This window comes from Mus caroli, chromosome 10 (assembly GCF_900094665.2).
Source record: "Mus caroli chromosome 10, CAROLI_EIJ_v1.1, whole genome shotgun sequence".
Taxonomy (NCBI): Eukaryota; Metazoa; Chordata; class Mammalia; order Rodentia; family Muridae; genus Mus; species Mus caroli.
This window is the reverse complement of record NC_034579.1, coordinates 112724829-112738015: the sequence shown is the minus strand read 5'-3', so window position 1 is coordinate 112738015 and position 13187 is coordinate 112724829. Positions and strand designations below refer to the sequence as shown.

General features: G+C 43.8%; 1 protein-coding gene across 2 annotated transcripts in view; it reads left to right on the top strand.

Moving 5' to 3' along the window:
• Positions 1-13187, top strand: part of Helb (DNA helicase B) — a 29614-nt gene that overhangs the window by 4642 nt on the left and 11785 nt on the right. For both annotated transcript variants that reach the window (XM_021175318.1, XM_029482639.1), the window contains exons 4-8: positions 2348-3226; positions 5389-5563; positions 6791-6932; positions 9866-10020; positions 13038-13128. In XM_021175318.1, coding sequence (XP_021030977.1) covers positions 2348-3226; positions 5389-5563; positions 6791-6932; positions 9866-10020; positions 13038-13128 — 1442 coding nt within the window. The remainder of the gene's footprint in view (positions 1-2347; positions 3227-5388; positions 5564-6790; positions 6933-9865; positions 10021-13037; positions 13129-13187) is intronic.

Below are 13187 nucleotides of genomic sequence, written 5' to 3'. Positions count from 1 at the left end.
AAAAAAAAAAAAAAAAAAAAAAAAAAAAAAGAATAATGAAGTCAGTTGAATCATCAACAGAGAGCAAAATAGCGAGGTATATACCGTTCAGATTATTGCTGTTAATTTGGTCATTCAGTGTCACGTGGTAGTGCATGCTTTTCAGCTACTTAGCTGTCATTTGCCAGTCTTGTTGAGGACAGCAGTTCTCAGGACTCTGCTGAGTCCGTTCTGTTCTGCAGCACACTCTCCCCCTTCCCAGTCTGAACCACTGCAGACGTGTTCTCAGGATACATCACGCTGCAGTTCACTACTTAATTGGCACAGTAACCCCATTTACATGTAAGCCCAAATTTGTTGTTATTGTTAGAGATCAAGAGTTGAGAGTGGCCCTTGTGGACCAGGATGGTGCTAGGAGTCGATGTCTTTCTTAAATCTTGGTAGCTATCAAAGGGGTTTTCCAGATTAAAACGTTGTTGATTAAGTTTGATCAGCTTTTAGTATGAGAATTAAGGGGTTTCTGCCTCCCATCCTAGCAAGGAAATAGAGGTAGCCTTTGTTGACCTTCTCCAGAGGGGCTCTAGACTTAGGGAGCTAAGCCAGGAAGGATTCCTGAAAACGTGATGGATCGTTCTTCAGGAGACAGGCCTCTCCTTACCTTCGTGTTAGTACCAATCAGCTTTGCGTTCAGTCTCTTTACTGCAGGAGTTGTTCTCCCTGGGGAACTTAAGCGAGCTTACTCCTTCATCGAAGGACATCAGTCTTAGGAGCTTCCGGCCCACTCTGATACTATCATTAGTGCTGTGCTCTTGAACTTGCATCACTTCTGAATTAGTCAGGGTTCTCTAGAGTCACAGAACTTATGGGTAGTCTCTATAGAGTAAGGGAATTTGTTGATGACTTACAGTCTGTAGTCCAACTCCCCAACAATGGTCAGCAGCAGCTGTGAATGGAAGTCCAAGGATCTAGCAGTTGCTCAGTCCCACAAGGCAAGCAGGCAAAGAAGAGAGAGAGAACCTTCCTTCTTCCAATGTCCTCGTGGAGGTCTCCAGTAGAAGGTGTGGCCCAGATTAAAGGTGTGTGTCGCCACGCCTGGATCTGGGGCTTGCTTTGTCCCAGATGACCTTGAACTCAGAGATATCCCTGTCTTAATCTGGAATTTATAGCCACTATGCCTCAAGATCTCCATGCCAAGACCCAGGTCAGAAACTTGTATTTCCCAGTCTCCAGATTAGGATCACAGGTGAGCTGTCCAATTCTGGATTGTAGTTTATTCCAGATATAGTCAAGTTGACAACCAGGAATAGCCACTACAACCTCTTTGAAAGGCACTGTCTCCAAATGGAGTGCAATTCTGAGACAGTAGGGACTTTAGTGTTTGACTTTTGAGAGAACACTAGGTAGTCTATAAAAGGAACAGAGTCCCCCAGGAAGGGCATCCCTATGAAGGTAATGGAGGTGAAGGATAATGTGGTGAGATGCCTCCTTTGTAGTGTTTGGGAAGAATTATCGATAAACACATGGCAAACCAAGCAAGCCAAGAGAGTAAGACAGTCATTCACGTCCCAGTATGTGCTAAGGCCCCTGCAAATTCAATGTCAGTGAAGGATGCCTCTCCACTGGGAATCTTACATATTACATGTTAAACTCTGATTTCACTGGACTGATTAATTAAGTGTGTGTATGTGTGTGTGTGTGCTAAAGCTCTTTCCCTAGGCAAGTAGTAATTGTTATCTTACAGGGTTCTTAAAGAGTTGAGGAAAGGGATGGGTGTTCCAACGTGGGAGTCAGTTCTGGAGGAAGAAACCATTCGTGATGTTGCCTGTAGGAGACCTGGCAAAGAATAAATCAGGGGATGCCTGCATGTGTATACACGTGTGCCTTAAGCTGTGTAGCCTTGTTTGACATTGAAAACTGATTTGTAAATTATAGAACTGCCCAACTACAAGGCAGTTTAAAAAAATTGCTATGATAAAATCAAACCAAAACAACCCAAAATCATCAATGATGTGTTAGCTAGACAACCTTTTCCCCCCAAATTTTGTGGAAATATATATCTTTTTACTTTTTAAAGATTTTATTTATTTTATGTATATGAGCACACTGTAGCTGTTTTCAGACACACCAGAAGAGGGTATCGGATCCCATTACAGATGGTTGTGATCCACCATGTGGTTGCTGGGATTTGAACCTCAGGACTTCTGAAAGAGCAGTTGGTGCTCTTAACTGCTGAGCCATCTCTCCAGCGGAAATATGTATCTTTTAGAGCTTGAAAATATTTAAGATAGCACAGTTTCAACTATAGCTATAAAACCCATCAATATGTGTATCCTTTGTATGAGGCGCCCTGAACTCTCTTTTCCTACAGATAACCTACAGAGAACTGAAACTAGTGCGCTGTGAGGCCAGCTGGGCAGCGTTCAGTCAGTGCCCCTCGCTGCTCCAGCTGATGATGCCCCTGCAGAAGAATGCATTGGTCATATATTCTAAGCTGAGGCAGACATGCAGAGAAGACGGACACACGTACATTGAAGTAAAAGACTTGACCTCGGGCTTGTCTGAGCATATGTCATTCGAGGAAGCATGTCAGTCTCTGGCGTTTCTGAAGGACATTGACGTGGTCATTTATGAGAAGGACTGTGTCTTTCTGTCTGAACTGTACGAGGCCGAGCAAGACATCGCCTCCTCCATCTGCGAGCTGATGAGCAGACCCCCTTGGCACTTAAAAGTGGACGTGAAGAACGTCCTGGCGTCAATTAGAGGCGCAAAGCCCCACGATCCAGGAAGTGCTGAGGCAGTGGAAGGGAGCAAGCCAGAGGAGGTGGGGTCAGAGCAGGGTGACGGTGTTTTAGACGCCCAAGATGGCGATGACCATGTTAGAAGCAATGGCGAACACGTCGCAAATGCAGAAATAAACGACGTCGCACTGGATCGAGATCAGGTGGTCGCCCTGGAAACGATCTGCGCCAACGCGGTGACTGTCCTCAGCGGGAAAGGCGGCTGTGGGAAGACCACCATTGTTAGCCGACTTTTTAAGCACGTGGAGCATCTGGAAGAAACGGAAGTGCAGCAAGCCTGCGAGGATTTTGAACAAGACCAGGAAGCCTCAGAAGAGTGGCTTGCCTGTCCTGAGCAGAGCCCAGCCGGGGTGGACAAGGCTGTAGAAGTCTTGCTCACCGCACCTACGGGGAAGGCTGCTGGCTTATTGAGGCAGAGGACCGATCTTCCGGCTTACACGCTGTGCCAGGTAAAAAACCTTTGACAGTTTTGCCTGCAGAGAAAACATTTTCCTAAAGACATCTTTTGCTCCTTGTCCAGAAGTAATCAGGTTGTGCAGTTTTTCTCTTTATTTTCACACGGGAGATAAAACTCGGGATCTTTTTCATACCAGACAAGTACTTTACTATTGACTTATAATTCCAGACTCGATCGAGAGTTTGTATGCCCTCCCCAGGGGGTTTACACTGTAGTGTCCATCTCTGCCTCATTCTCTGCCCCCTCCCATACACGCCCCCCTATCATGTCATACCTTCCCAGGAGCCTTTGCTGCCTGGCTCCTCTGGGCTTTTACAGCTGCGCATAGGATCCCCCTCCACTGCTCTTGACTGCTGTTCCCAGTCCCAACACTGGGATTCATAGCACCTAGTTTCAGCTGTGATACAGTCCAGTATCTTACCTCAGCTCCTGATCGATGGAGCGCAGGACACAGACATTTAAACACCATGTTGGATACATCCGGCAAGGCCGGTCCCTCCTTCGGGATATTTCCACTACGCTGCCTGCGGCTGCTGCCTCCCAAGCCTCAGTCCTTCTGCCCCGGTTGCTGGCATTCCTGGTTGCTCTGCAGCTTCATTTGGATTGGATAGGGTATGGTAGAGGGGGAAATCCTGCTGCGAAGGAGATGCCTGGTGTCCTCAAGCCGTGGAAGGCACCTGAGTTACCCTTTCTGTTTGCACTCAGAGAGAAATCAGTTTGTCAAGTTTGAACGGCCCAGTATCCTGAGCCCTGTGATGAAGTCTTATCTGTTATCATCTAGTCCTGGTGGGGACGGGACTTACCTTCCTGCGAGGTACCCTTGCTGCATAAGCTACTTGCCCGTTTGGCACTTGATGGCCGTTCTATCGTCAGATCTCCCTACTCATCTAAGGGTTCACTGCCCTTTCTGGAGTTGATCTCCCACGGCTAATGGGGCTTACTGTTCTTGTTAAAAGTCTGTGTCCTTATTCTGTAGTAGCTCGTCATTTAGATCAGGCCTGCTCAGGACAGCCTGTCTGTAAGCTTCTCAGTTTGCAGCGAGAGAGCGGACACGGGCTCCACAGCTTGCCTCATTGGGACATTCCTGTCATGAGCAGCTGCCAAGGGAATCAAAAGTATGTGCTGGATGGTGTCATTTAGCCCCCTGCACGATACGTTATTTTGTCCTGTAAGGACCAGTTACAAAGAATGTCCCTGTTGTCTGGAGCACTGGAGGTGGAAGAAGACATTTCTCTGTGGTAGAATACAAAGCTCCACAGACAGGGTTTGTTCTCTGCTGATCTTCTTCATCTCTTGCATCTGGCCAACAGTCACATATCGAAAGTTTGTAATGATTCAATATGGCCGCGAGAATGAGGACTTCTCGGGTGATAGTGGTGTAAGGACTTAAGGAGCAGAATCCTGGGCCATCCTGTTCTGTGAGTTCTGAAGAACTCCCAACGCTCTAGGAGGCTCCAGTGAGGAGGCGGGCATTTTAGTTAGGAGAAAGCTCTCCAGAGAGGCATTGGGGAGATCGATCGTTCGTACAGTGCAACTTACTGATCAGGAAGAAGTCTGTATTGTAGAGTATTGGAAAGAGACATAAGGCAGCGAGGTTTAGCTTTAACAGTAAGTAGTATTTTTTCTTTATCCCATTGAGTTGTCCAATTTAAAAATAATCATGGACACTGTTGTTAGCTGGATTGCTTTTCTTAGTGGTTGTGGTTTTACAGGGCGGTGGTCAGAAGTTTGGGATACTTGAAGGAAAACTTAGTAAAGAAAGAGAGGATTGGAAAAGCTCAGAAAGCCAAGAGATTTATTCAGACCGGAAAGAAATAGATCATTTTTCTGGTTTGCAGCAGTGGGAGAAGTCTTCAGGTTTTTTTTTTTTGCAAGGGAAGCTCTGATTGAAGCTTATTATTAAGTTAAACTCAAGACTCACTGGGAAGCACTTTTCTTTTTAACTGTTTGAAGCTTTCACAGTTTGAAAATTTTAAAATTCATCTGTGTGTGTGTGTGTGCATTCTTCCCTGTAATTGGAAAGTTTTGTACCATGTTTGCTTTTTCTTTCCATTTTTTATGCCTTCCCACCCATCAGGTAAGCTTTATTTTTAAAACCACGTGCTCGTTATTTCTAACCTGATTCTTTCTTTTATACTCACGCTTTCCTTACAGGTCAATTACAGCTTCTATATGTGGAAAATGAAAAATGAGGTGGACAAGCCGTGGAAATTCTCTACGGTTCGAGTTCTGGTTGTAGACGAAGGGAGTTTGGTGTCTGTAGGGATCTTCAAGTCAGTGTTAAAGTTGCTGTGCGACCACTCCAAATTGTCCAAGCTCATCATCCTTGGTAAGTTAGACGCATATTTGGTTACAGCTCTGTGGGTGCTGCTGTGGATGTCAGTCTGGCCTTTGGTTTGCTGGCTGTGGGAAGCTTTTCTCACAGCCCGTAGCAAATCGACTGAGTTAAGGCTGCCTGCTGTCCTTACCAGCTTGGATGGGTCGTCTGGCCAGTGTATCGGCAAGCAGGGATGAACGAGACGGGCCATGCTAAGTTACTGCTTCTTGCTGGAGTAATGGCTATTGAAATAGTAAAAATGTCGGAGTCAGGATAAATCAGGATGTAGATCATTTGGAAATAATAAAAAGTCTGAATTATAGACCACTTTACAGTAATTTTATAATTCTAAGCTAATAATTCAAATTAGGCCTCGCCGGCCGCTTAATCTGGTGAGATTTAGTTAGATTCTGTGGAGTTTTAGTGAGCCCTTGGTTCTGTGACTTAATTGTAATGGGATTGTATACAAGTACCATTTATTTTAGGCTTGTGAGGATATTTGATTAGCAGCCTATTCTGTTAATATTGTAAGCACTCACGCAGTTGTCACCCAGCAGATATATATATATATATTTTTTTTTTTCTCTAGAGTTTGCTTTTTGGGTCTCACGAAGATTTTCAGTAGCCCAAGGTGCTGCCATTGGGTGGCTGGAATTTGTCTGTTTTCGAATCGATTCAGCTTAATTCCTTTTCTGTTTAGTAGGCTTGTTTTATGCAGGTGAGGTCATGGCTCCCCCACATTCTGTAAATCAAGGACACAGAGTCAATAATATGCAGAGTGACCATAGACAAGGTAGCTGAGGTCTGATTTTTAAACATGTTCTGAAGTATATGTTCCAAGAGGCTTTCCTGGGTCACAGTTACAAAAGGAGATAAGTTAAAAATTTATCACCTTATTATGTCTTCACACACATTTTTTGCATCATATGCAACTTAATTGGACTTAGAAAACATCTAGTGTTTTTTTAATATAACATTTGTATTGAGAATTCATTTTTATTGAGAATTTCATACATCGTTTGATCACGTTCCTCCTCCCCCGATTCCTTCTCCTAACTTTTCCTAGGACAGTAAACATTCTTAAATAATTTAAAAATAAAGATTTCAGGGTTTTTTCCCCTAAGTTACAAAAGCTCTACAATTACACTGTATGTCAACCAGTAGAATACACATAATGTACACATTTTAGAATCCTGGATCAGTAAAATCTTTTTATTTTTTATGCCCCCATCCCTTCAGGTGATGTTAGACAGTTGCCCAGTATTGAACCTGGTAACATGCTGCAGGATGTCTTTGAGACTCTTAAGTCAAGACAGTGTGCCATCGAACTAAAGACGAACCACAGGACAGAGTCTCAGCTGATTGTGGACAATGCTACAAGGTATCACATATCGATGTTCTTGTATTTTTATCTCTGTTGTATTAGAGATGAAGTGTATTAGGGAAAAAGGATGACTTAGTACAATGCATTTTCTATATATTTTAGCAATACCAACTAAATCCTTGGTACTAACTTCTGTTTTCATTAGGGTTTTACTGCTGTGTTTTACAGACACCATGACCAAGGCAACTCTTATAAAGGAAAACATTTAATTGGGGCTGGCTTACAGGTTCAGAGGTTCAGTTCGTTATCAAGGCAGCATCCAGGCAGGCATGATGTAGGAGATCCTGAGAGTTCGATGTCTTCATTTGAAGGCTGCTAGCAGAATACTCCTCTCTAGGCAGACAGAGGTAGGGTATTAAAGCCCACACCCACAGTGGCACACCTCCTTCAACAAAGCCACACCTACTTCCAGCAAGGCCACACCCACTCCAACAAGGCCACATCTCCTAATAGTGGCACTCCTTGGCCTGAGCATATACAAACCATCACAAACCCTTTCTTATCCTTTTAGTGTGTGCCTATTGCCACAGTTAGAAAACCAAGGTTTTATCTTTCATTACTGGCCCAGCATAAACTATCATGAAAATGTAAGAATGGATATATTTCTCACCTTTTAAGAATGTGTACATCTGGTTCTCTTGGTTGTCTGTGTCCGTGCACACAACTAACCAGAAATTAAAATATTTCCTGTGTATTGAGAGTGTACAGATTCTGTCCTTTGTTATCTCCCAAATGACACCCTGTGCTGGCCGTTTACATGGCTTTTACATCGCATTGGGTGTCATGGGTAATCTAGAGATGATTTAAAATAAACAAGAAGGTTTCTGTAGGTTATATGAAACTACTGTGCCATTTTATATAAGGACTCAAGCATCCACTCCTTGGGAGACCGGAAACCGCCCCTGCAGGAAATGCACTGCAGAGAATGCACGGGGATGGCTGCACGGGAATTAAAGTGCATCAAGCTTAGCATCTGGACTCTGCCCAAGGCAACAGAGACTTAGAAATGAGTCTTATTCTCAAAGGAGAATTGGAAAAGACTGATAAATTCTGTGGGAGGAAAGTCCAGAGTTGGGGGTTGGGAACAAATGTAGGATTTGACTCTGAGACGAATCTTGGTGGCCCCCCCAGGCATCTGCTCCTCAGTGGGAAGAGCTAGCTCTCTCCCCCAGTGTTTGCCTAAGCCTTTGGGCTTCCTCCGTATTCGGCGCGCTGGAGAAACAGGACCATTGCTGTTCTGTGACTTAAGAAGCTATGACGCTCTGCAGGTGTGATGGGGCCATGTATACTGATAGATGCTTGGGCCCACTGGCTCACATTTTGCCTTTTTTTGTCTCTTTTGTGAACTCGGTTATTTGCTATTTATACACATGCTCAGTTGAATGTCACCAGAACCTTGAACATAATCAAACTAGACTTTAGCATGTCTCTGTCGTCCCGGGGTAAGCTGGTGGAAACCGTAGGAATGGGTGGTTGTTGTGAACTCTTGTCAGAACCTCAAGAATATTGGAGTTGGGTGAATAATACTGTTTTCCTGAAGTTGCTACCTCAGTTTTTCTTTTTTCTTTTTTAAAGATTTGTTTATTTTATTTATATGAGTACACTGTAGCTGTCAGACACACCAGAAGAGGGCGTCAGATCCCGTTACAGATGGTTGTGAGCTACCATGTGGTTGGTGGGGATTGAACTCAGGACCTCTGAAAGAGCAGTCAGTGCTTGATTTGATAGGTCCTTTTTAAGTCTGTCAAACCCAGAAGAAACGAACGCTTATTCAATCTAAATTTATCTAAAACTCAGGTACTTTCCTAAGCCACCTGTTCAGTACCCTTTCATTTAAGCAATGTCTCCGGTCATTAATTACATCACTGTCCTACAATGTGACTGACGGAAGGATCTTTGTGACACACCAGAAGACGTATGTTGTGTGTCTTGGGTGACAAGCCACATGGGAAATCCATGTTGATTGCTTCCAAATTAAACCTGAGACATTGAGTGCAAGAACAGCCAGTTCCCTCCATGTTGGAAGGTGGGAGATGGTTGAAGGTGCCACAGAAGGCCACTCCCACCCGACACCTGTGAAGTTTGTTCTAAGACTCAATCACGAGAGGCTCTGTTATCACGAGGCACTTGAAGCGTGCTGTGTTTTCTTATATGATTGTCTGGAAAAGACTTGACAGAAGGAAAGATGGAGAGGCAGAGCAAGCAGATGTGAGTGCGCATGCTAAACATATGTAAAGGATGCATTCCCTGCAGGATAACTTATGTAGAAAGAGAGTTGGAGCTACTGGGCCCAGATTTGCATCCCAGGCCCTTGCTTTCTGTATTTGTGGCCTTGGGAAACTTGATCACGTCTCATATTGCTCACCTGTAGTGAGGAGAGACCAGTTTCCTTGCTCTTTAGTAGACTGGTTCTCTGCATGGTCCATAGTACAGTGTACGATCTTTTTTTTTCTTGTTATTTCAGTTGATTTGTGGTGGTGGGCGTAATTGCTAAATATGATACTGAAATCTCATAGTATTTCTAGTCTATTATAAAATAGATTTGATGGCATATGTACTTTCAAAGCCATTTTCCTCTATATCCACTAATAGGTATGAATTATTCTAAAAGTGTCAGGCTACATGAATGGTAATTTTATCTCTATTTCTATCTATCTCTCTATATCTCTCTATCTATCTATCTATCTACCTACCTATCTATCTCATGGGCCAACTAGCCTAGCCTACTTGGCAAGTTCCACTTGAGTAAGAGACCCTGCTCAAAATATAAGGTGGATGGCTCCAATGAAACAACTGAAGTTGACTTTTAGTCTCCACAACCACCTGCATGGACATCCACACGCACGTGCACATACACAAACACCCCAACCATTTACACATGTCNCCNCCCCCCCCCCCACACACACACATATGTTTTTCTTTTCTTTAAGAATCTCCAGACGTCAGTTTCCAAGATTTGATGCTGAATTAAATATCTCTGGTAATCCTACATTACCCCTCTCCATTGAAGATAAGACATTCATCTTTGTGAGACTCCCTGAAGAAGACAGCAGATCTCAGTCGTCTAAAGGTGAACACCGATCTAGTAAGTGTTTATGTTGGCTTGGGTTGAAGTATTTCAGTTTTGTAATATTGTTATCAAATGACTAGCTGTGTATTGTTCGAGGCTAACGGTAGGTCTTGCTAGTGAAAACTGGAGGACTGGAAAGAAAACCACTTAAGAATTCTCAAAGGCAGATTACTCTAGGGCAGTGTTTCTCAACCTCCTTAACACTGCGACCCTTTAACACAGTTCCTCATGCTGTGGTGACTCCCAACAATAAGATTATTTTCATTGCTACTTTATAACTGTAACTTTGCTACTGTTATGAACTGCAATGTAAACGTTGATGTTTTCCGTGGTCTGAGGAGACCGCTGTGAAACGGTTGTTTGATCCCCCCCAAAGGGATTGTGACCCCCAGGTTGAGTATTGCTGTTCTAGTCGTTTCTGAGGAAGTTCTTGACACAGCGTAAGGACTCTCATTACATAGTTGAAGAGTCGGTAAGTGGCCAGAAGTGATTTTTGTTTACAGAGCCCTGGCAATCCCAGTCTCTTCAGGAGAAAGTTAAGTTTTATTTAATGAAAATGTCCTGTTATTTTCTTTGAGTACATTGTTAATATCACATTAACTTTGGGTATTACAGTGTCAGCTTGTCAGGGTTGGGAAGGAATATGGGATAGGTCGTTTAAGCACGTGACTCAAAGTCACTTCACCACGTGTGAAATAAGAGTAAGGATTTTGGTGTCTGTGGAGCTAGGGGGCATCCATGTCACGAGCCACTATATAAGTACTAATAAATATCATTACATTGATTATGAAAAACAATTATATTTGAATATAGTTGTCTTAATTAGAGTTTTACTGCTGTGAACAGATACCATGACCATGGAAGTCTTATAAAGGACAACATTTAATTGGGGCTGGCTTACAGGTCCGAGGTTCAGCCAATTATCATCAAGGCAGGAGCATGGCAGCATCCAGGTAGGCATGGTGCAGCAGAGCTCAGAGTTCTACATCTTCATCTGAAGGCTGCTAGTGGAATATTGACTTCCAGGCAGCTAGGATGAGGGTCTTAAGCCCATGCCCACAGTGGCACGCCTACTCCAACAAGGCCACACCCACTCCAACAGGGCCACATCCTCCCTAGGCTGAGCATATACAAACCATCCAAGCTGTCTTGGTTGGCACAGCCTAGAGGCTCTAAGAAGGGAATTTTGCATCGAGGGATTGCCCAGATCAATTGGCTGGTGGGCATGTTTGTCTTGATCACTCACTGATGTGAGAGGACCCAGCCCTCTGCAGCCACTGTGGGTGGCAAAATCCCTATGTAGGTGTTCTTGGGCTGTATAAGAATACTAGCTAAGCAAGTGTCAACTGTGCCAGCAGGCAGGATTGCTTCATGGTGCCAGCTTCAAGACCCTTGTTGGATATTGTTTTGATTTCCTTCAGTGATGGAGCAGATACACTCATCCCTTCTTCCCCTACGTAGCTTCTGGCGTTTTATTACAGCAATAGAACGGGAAGCAGAACAATGGTGGGGTTCTCTTGGTCTTGATTTACATTTAAAACGCTGGCTTAGCGAGCTTTAAGACTAGCTTAAGGGTTTAGTAATGATTGGCAATGATTTAAATGATTCTTCTGAGGATCTCTTGTCATTGTCACAGTTCCTCACCGTGCATGGGAAACCATGCTGGCATGAAGCTTCCCAGCCACCCAAGTCTGTCTCCCACTGTGCGCCTGTCTGATCGCACCATTCATTTCAGTTTTATATAAACTGGGTATGAAGATGCAGATCATGTGAGCTGGTTGTAGTTACATACGATAGCTAATGTTTATTCTTAGACAGCTTAGTTAACACAGGTACTGTTACAGATGAGAAAAGCAGATACAGGCTCTTCATAGCCCTGCTTTCTCTGTGATTCCGAAGATTCCGAAGTATATCTCAAGCACTGTTTACCTCTTTGGACCTGTTCTGTCTATTAAAGAGAACCCGCTTTCTGTTTGAGTGAGCCAGGGTCTTTTCAAGCTGACTTTGAACTCCTAATTCTTCTGTCTCCACCTCCCTAGTCGATGGGATAACCTGTGCTATCATGGCCAGCTCAGTAAAGTGTACTTTCAGAAGCTAAAGAAGTTGTCTCTTTCAGAGTGTTAGTGACGCTGAATCTGTTTTAAGATTTTTTTTTCTGAAAAATCAGTTTTTTTCTTAAGAAAACTGGGTAAATAGTACTTAGAGAGGCAAATAGCACTGTTTCATTAATAAGTTATCGAGGAAGTTGTACCCATTGTTACAAAGTGCAGAGAGACCTTTGGAAGTTTCTGCTCTGGTTGACTGGCTTCAGAGCTCTGAAGTCAGCTATTTTCTAAAGGGTATCTTTATTGAAGAAATGAAGTGCCCTGTGAGAAGCTGACTTTGTCTTTGTAGAACAGAGCACTACAGTGCTCCATGATTCACCGGCTACTAGATGATCGACAAAATCCTGCAGTATTCCTATCCCCCTCCCCCTGTTTTTGCTTGAGATGGGACCTAATGTTGTCTAGGCTGCCAATGAATCTGCTGTATAGCCGAGGCTGGCCTTGAACTCCTTTTCCCCCCAGCCTCTGTCATACAGACCACGCTAGACCCTATCTATAAAACAACAGCTATGAAAAACCACCACACCTTGGGTAGTGAGCTGGGCATAACGAACGGCACATGACTGTCATGATAGTGTCCTGTTAGTGGCTGAACTGTGGGAGGTCGGGGCATGGGAAGAAAGAGAAAGCTGAGGTGAGGGAGGCAGTGTGGGTGTTAGGCCAGTGGGCACTTTTGAGCCCACGTAGCAGTATCTCAGTTATTGCAAGCTGGTGTGCACCAGTGCCTCAGGGGCTGAAACCTGTCTCCACGTTCTTGCCATTGTTACGTCCTGCATCAAGGATGACATAGGCGTTCCCATGGTGACCTTGCGTTGCCTGAGGTGAGGTGTTTTACCTGCACCCCTTAGGAATCGCTAAGTAATTTTCCCACAGAAATTGCATTGCAATTTGGCAGTTTGTCTGTGTTAACCTTTTTCTCTTTGCCAGATTTATATACTGCAGTTAAAACTTTGCTTCAAGGAAAGGACTTCTGCTCTTTTGAAAGTTCAAAAACATCGCAATTTATTGCATTTAGAAGGTAAAATGTTTATAATGTGTTAATGTACTTTATCCAACTTTTTTTTTTTTTTTTTTTTT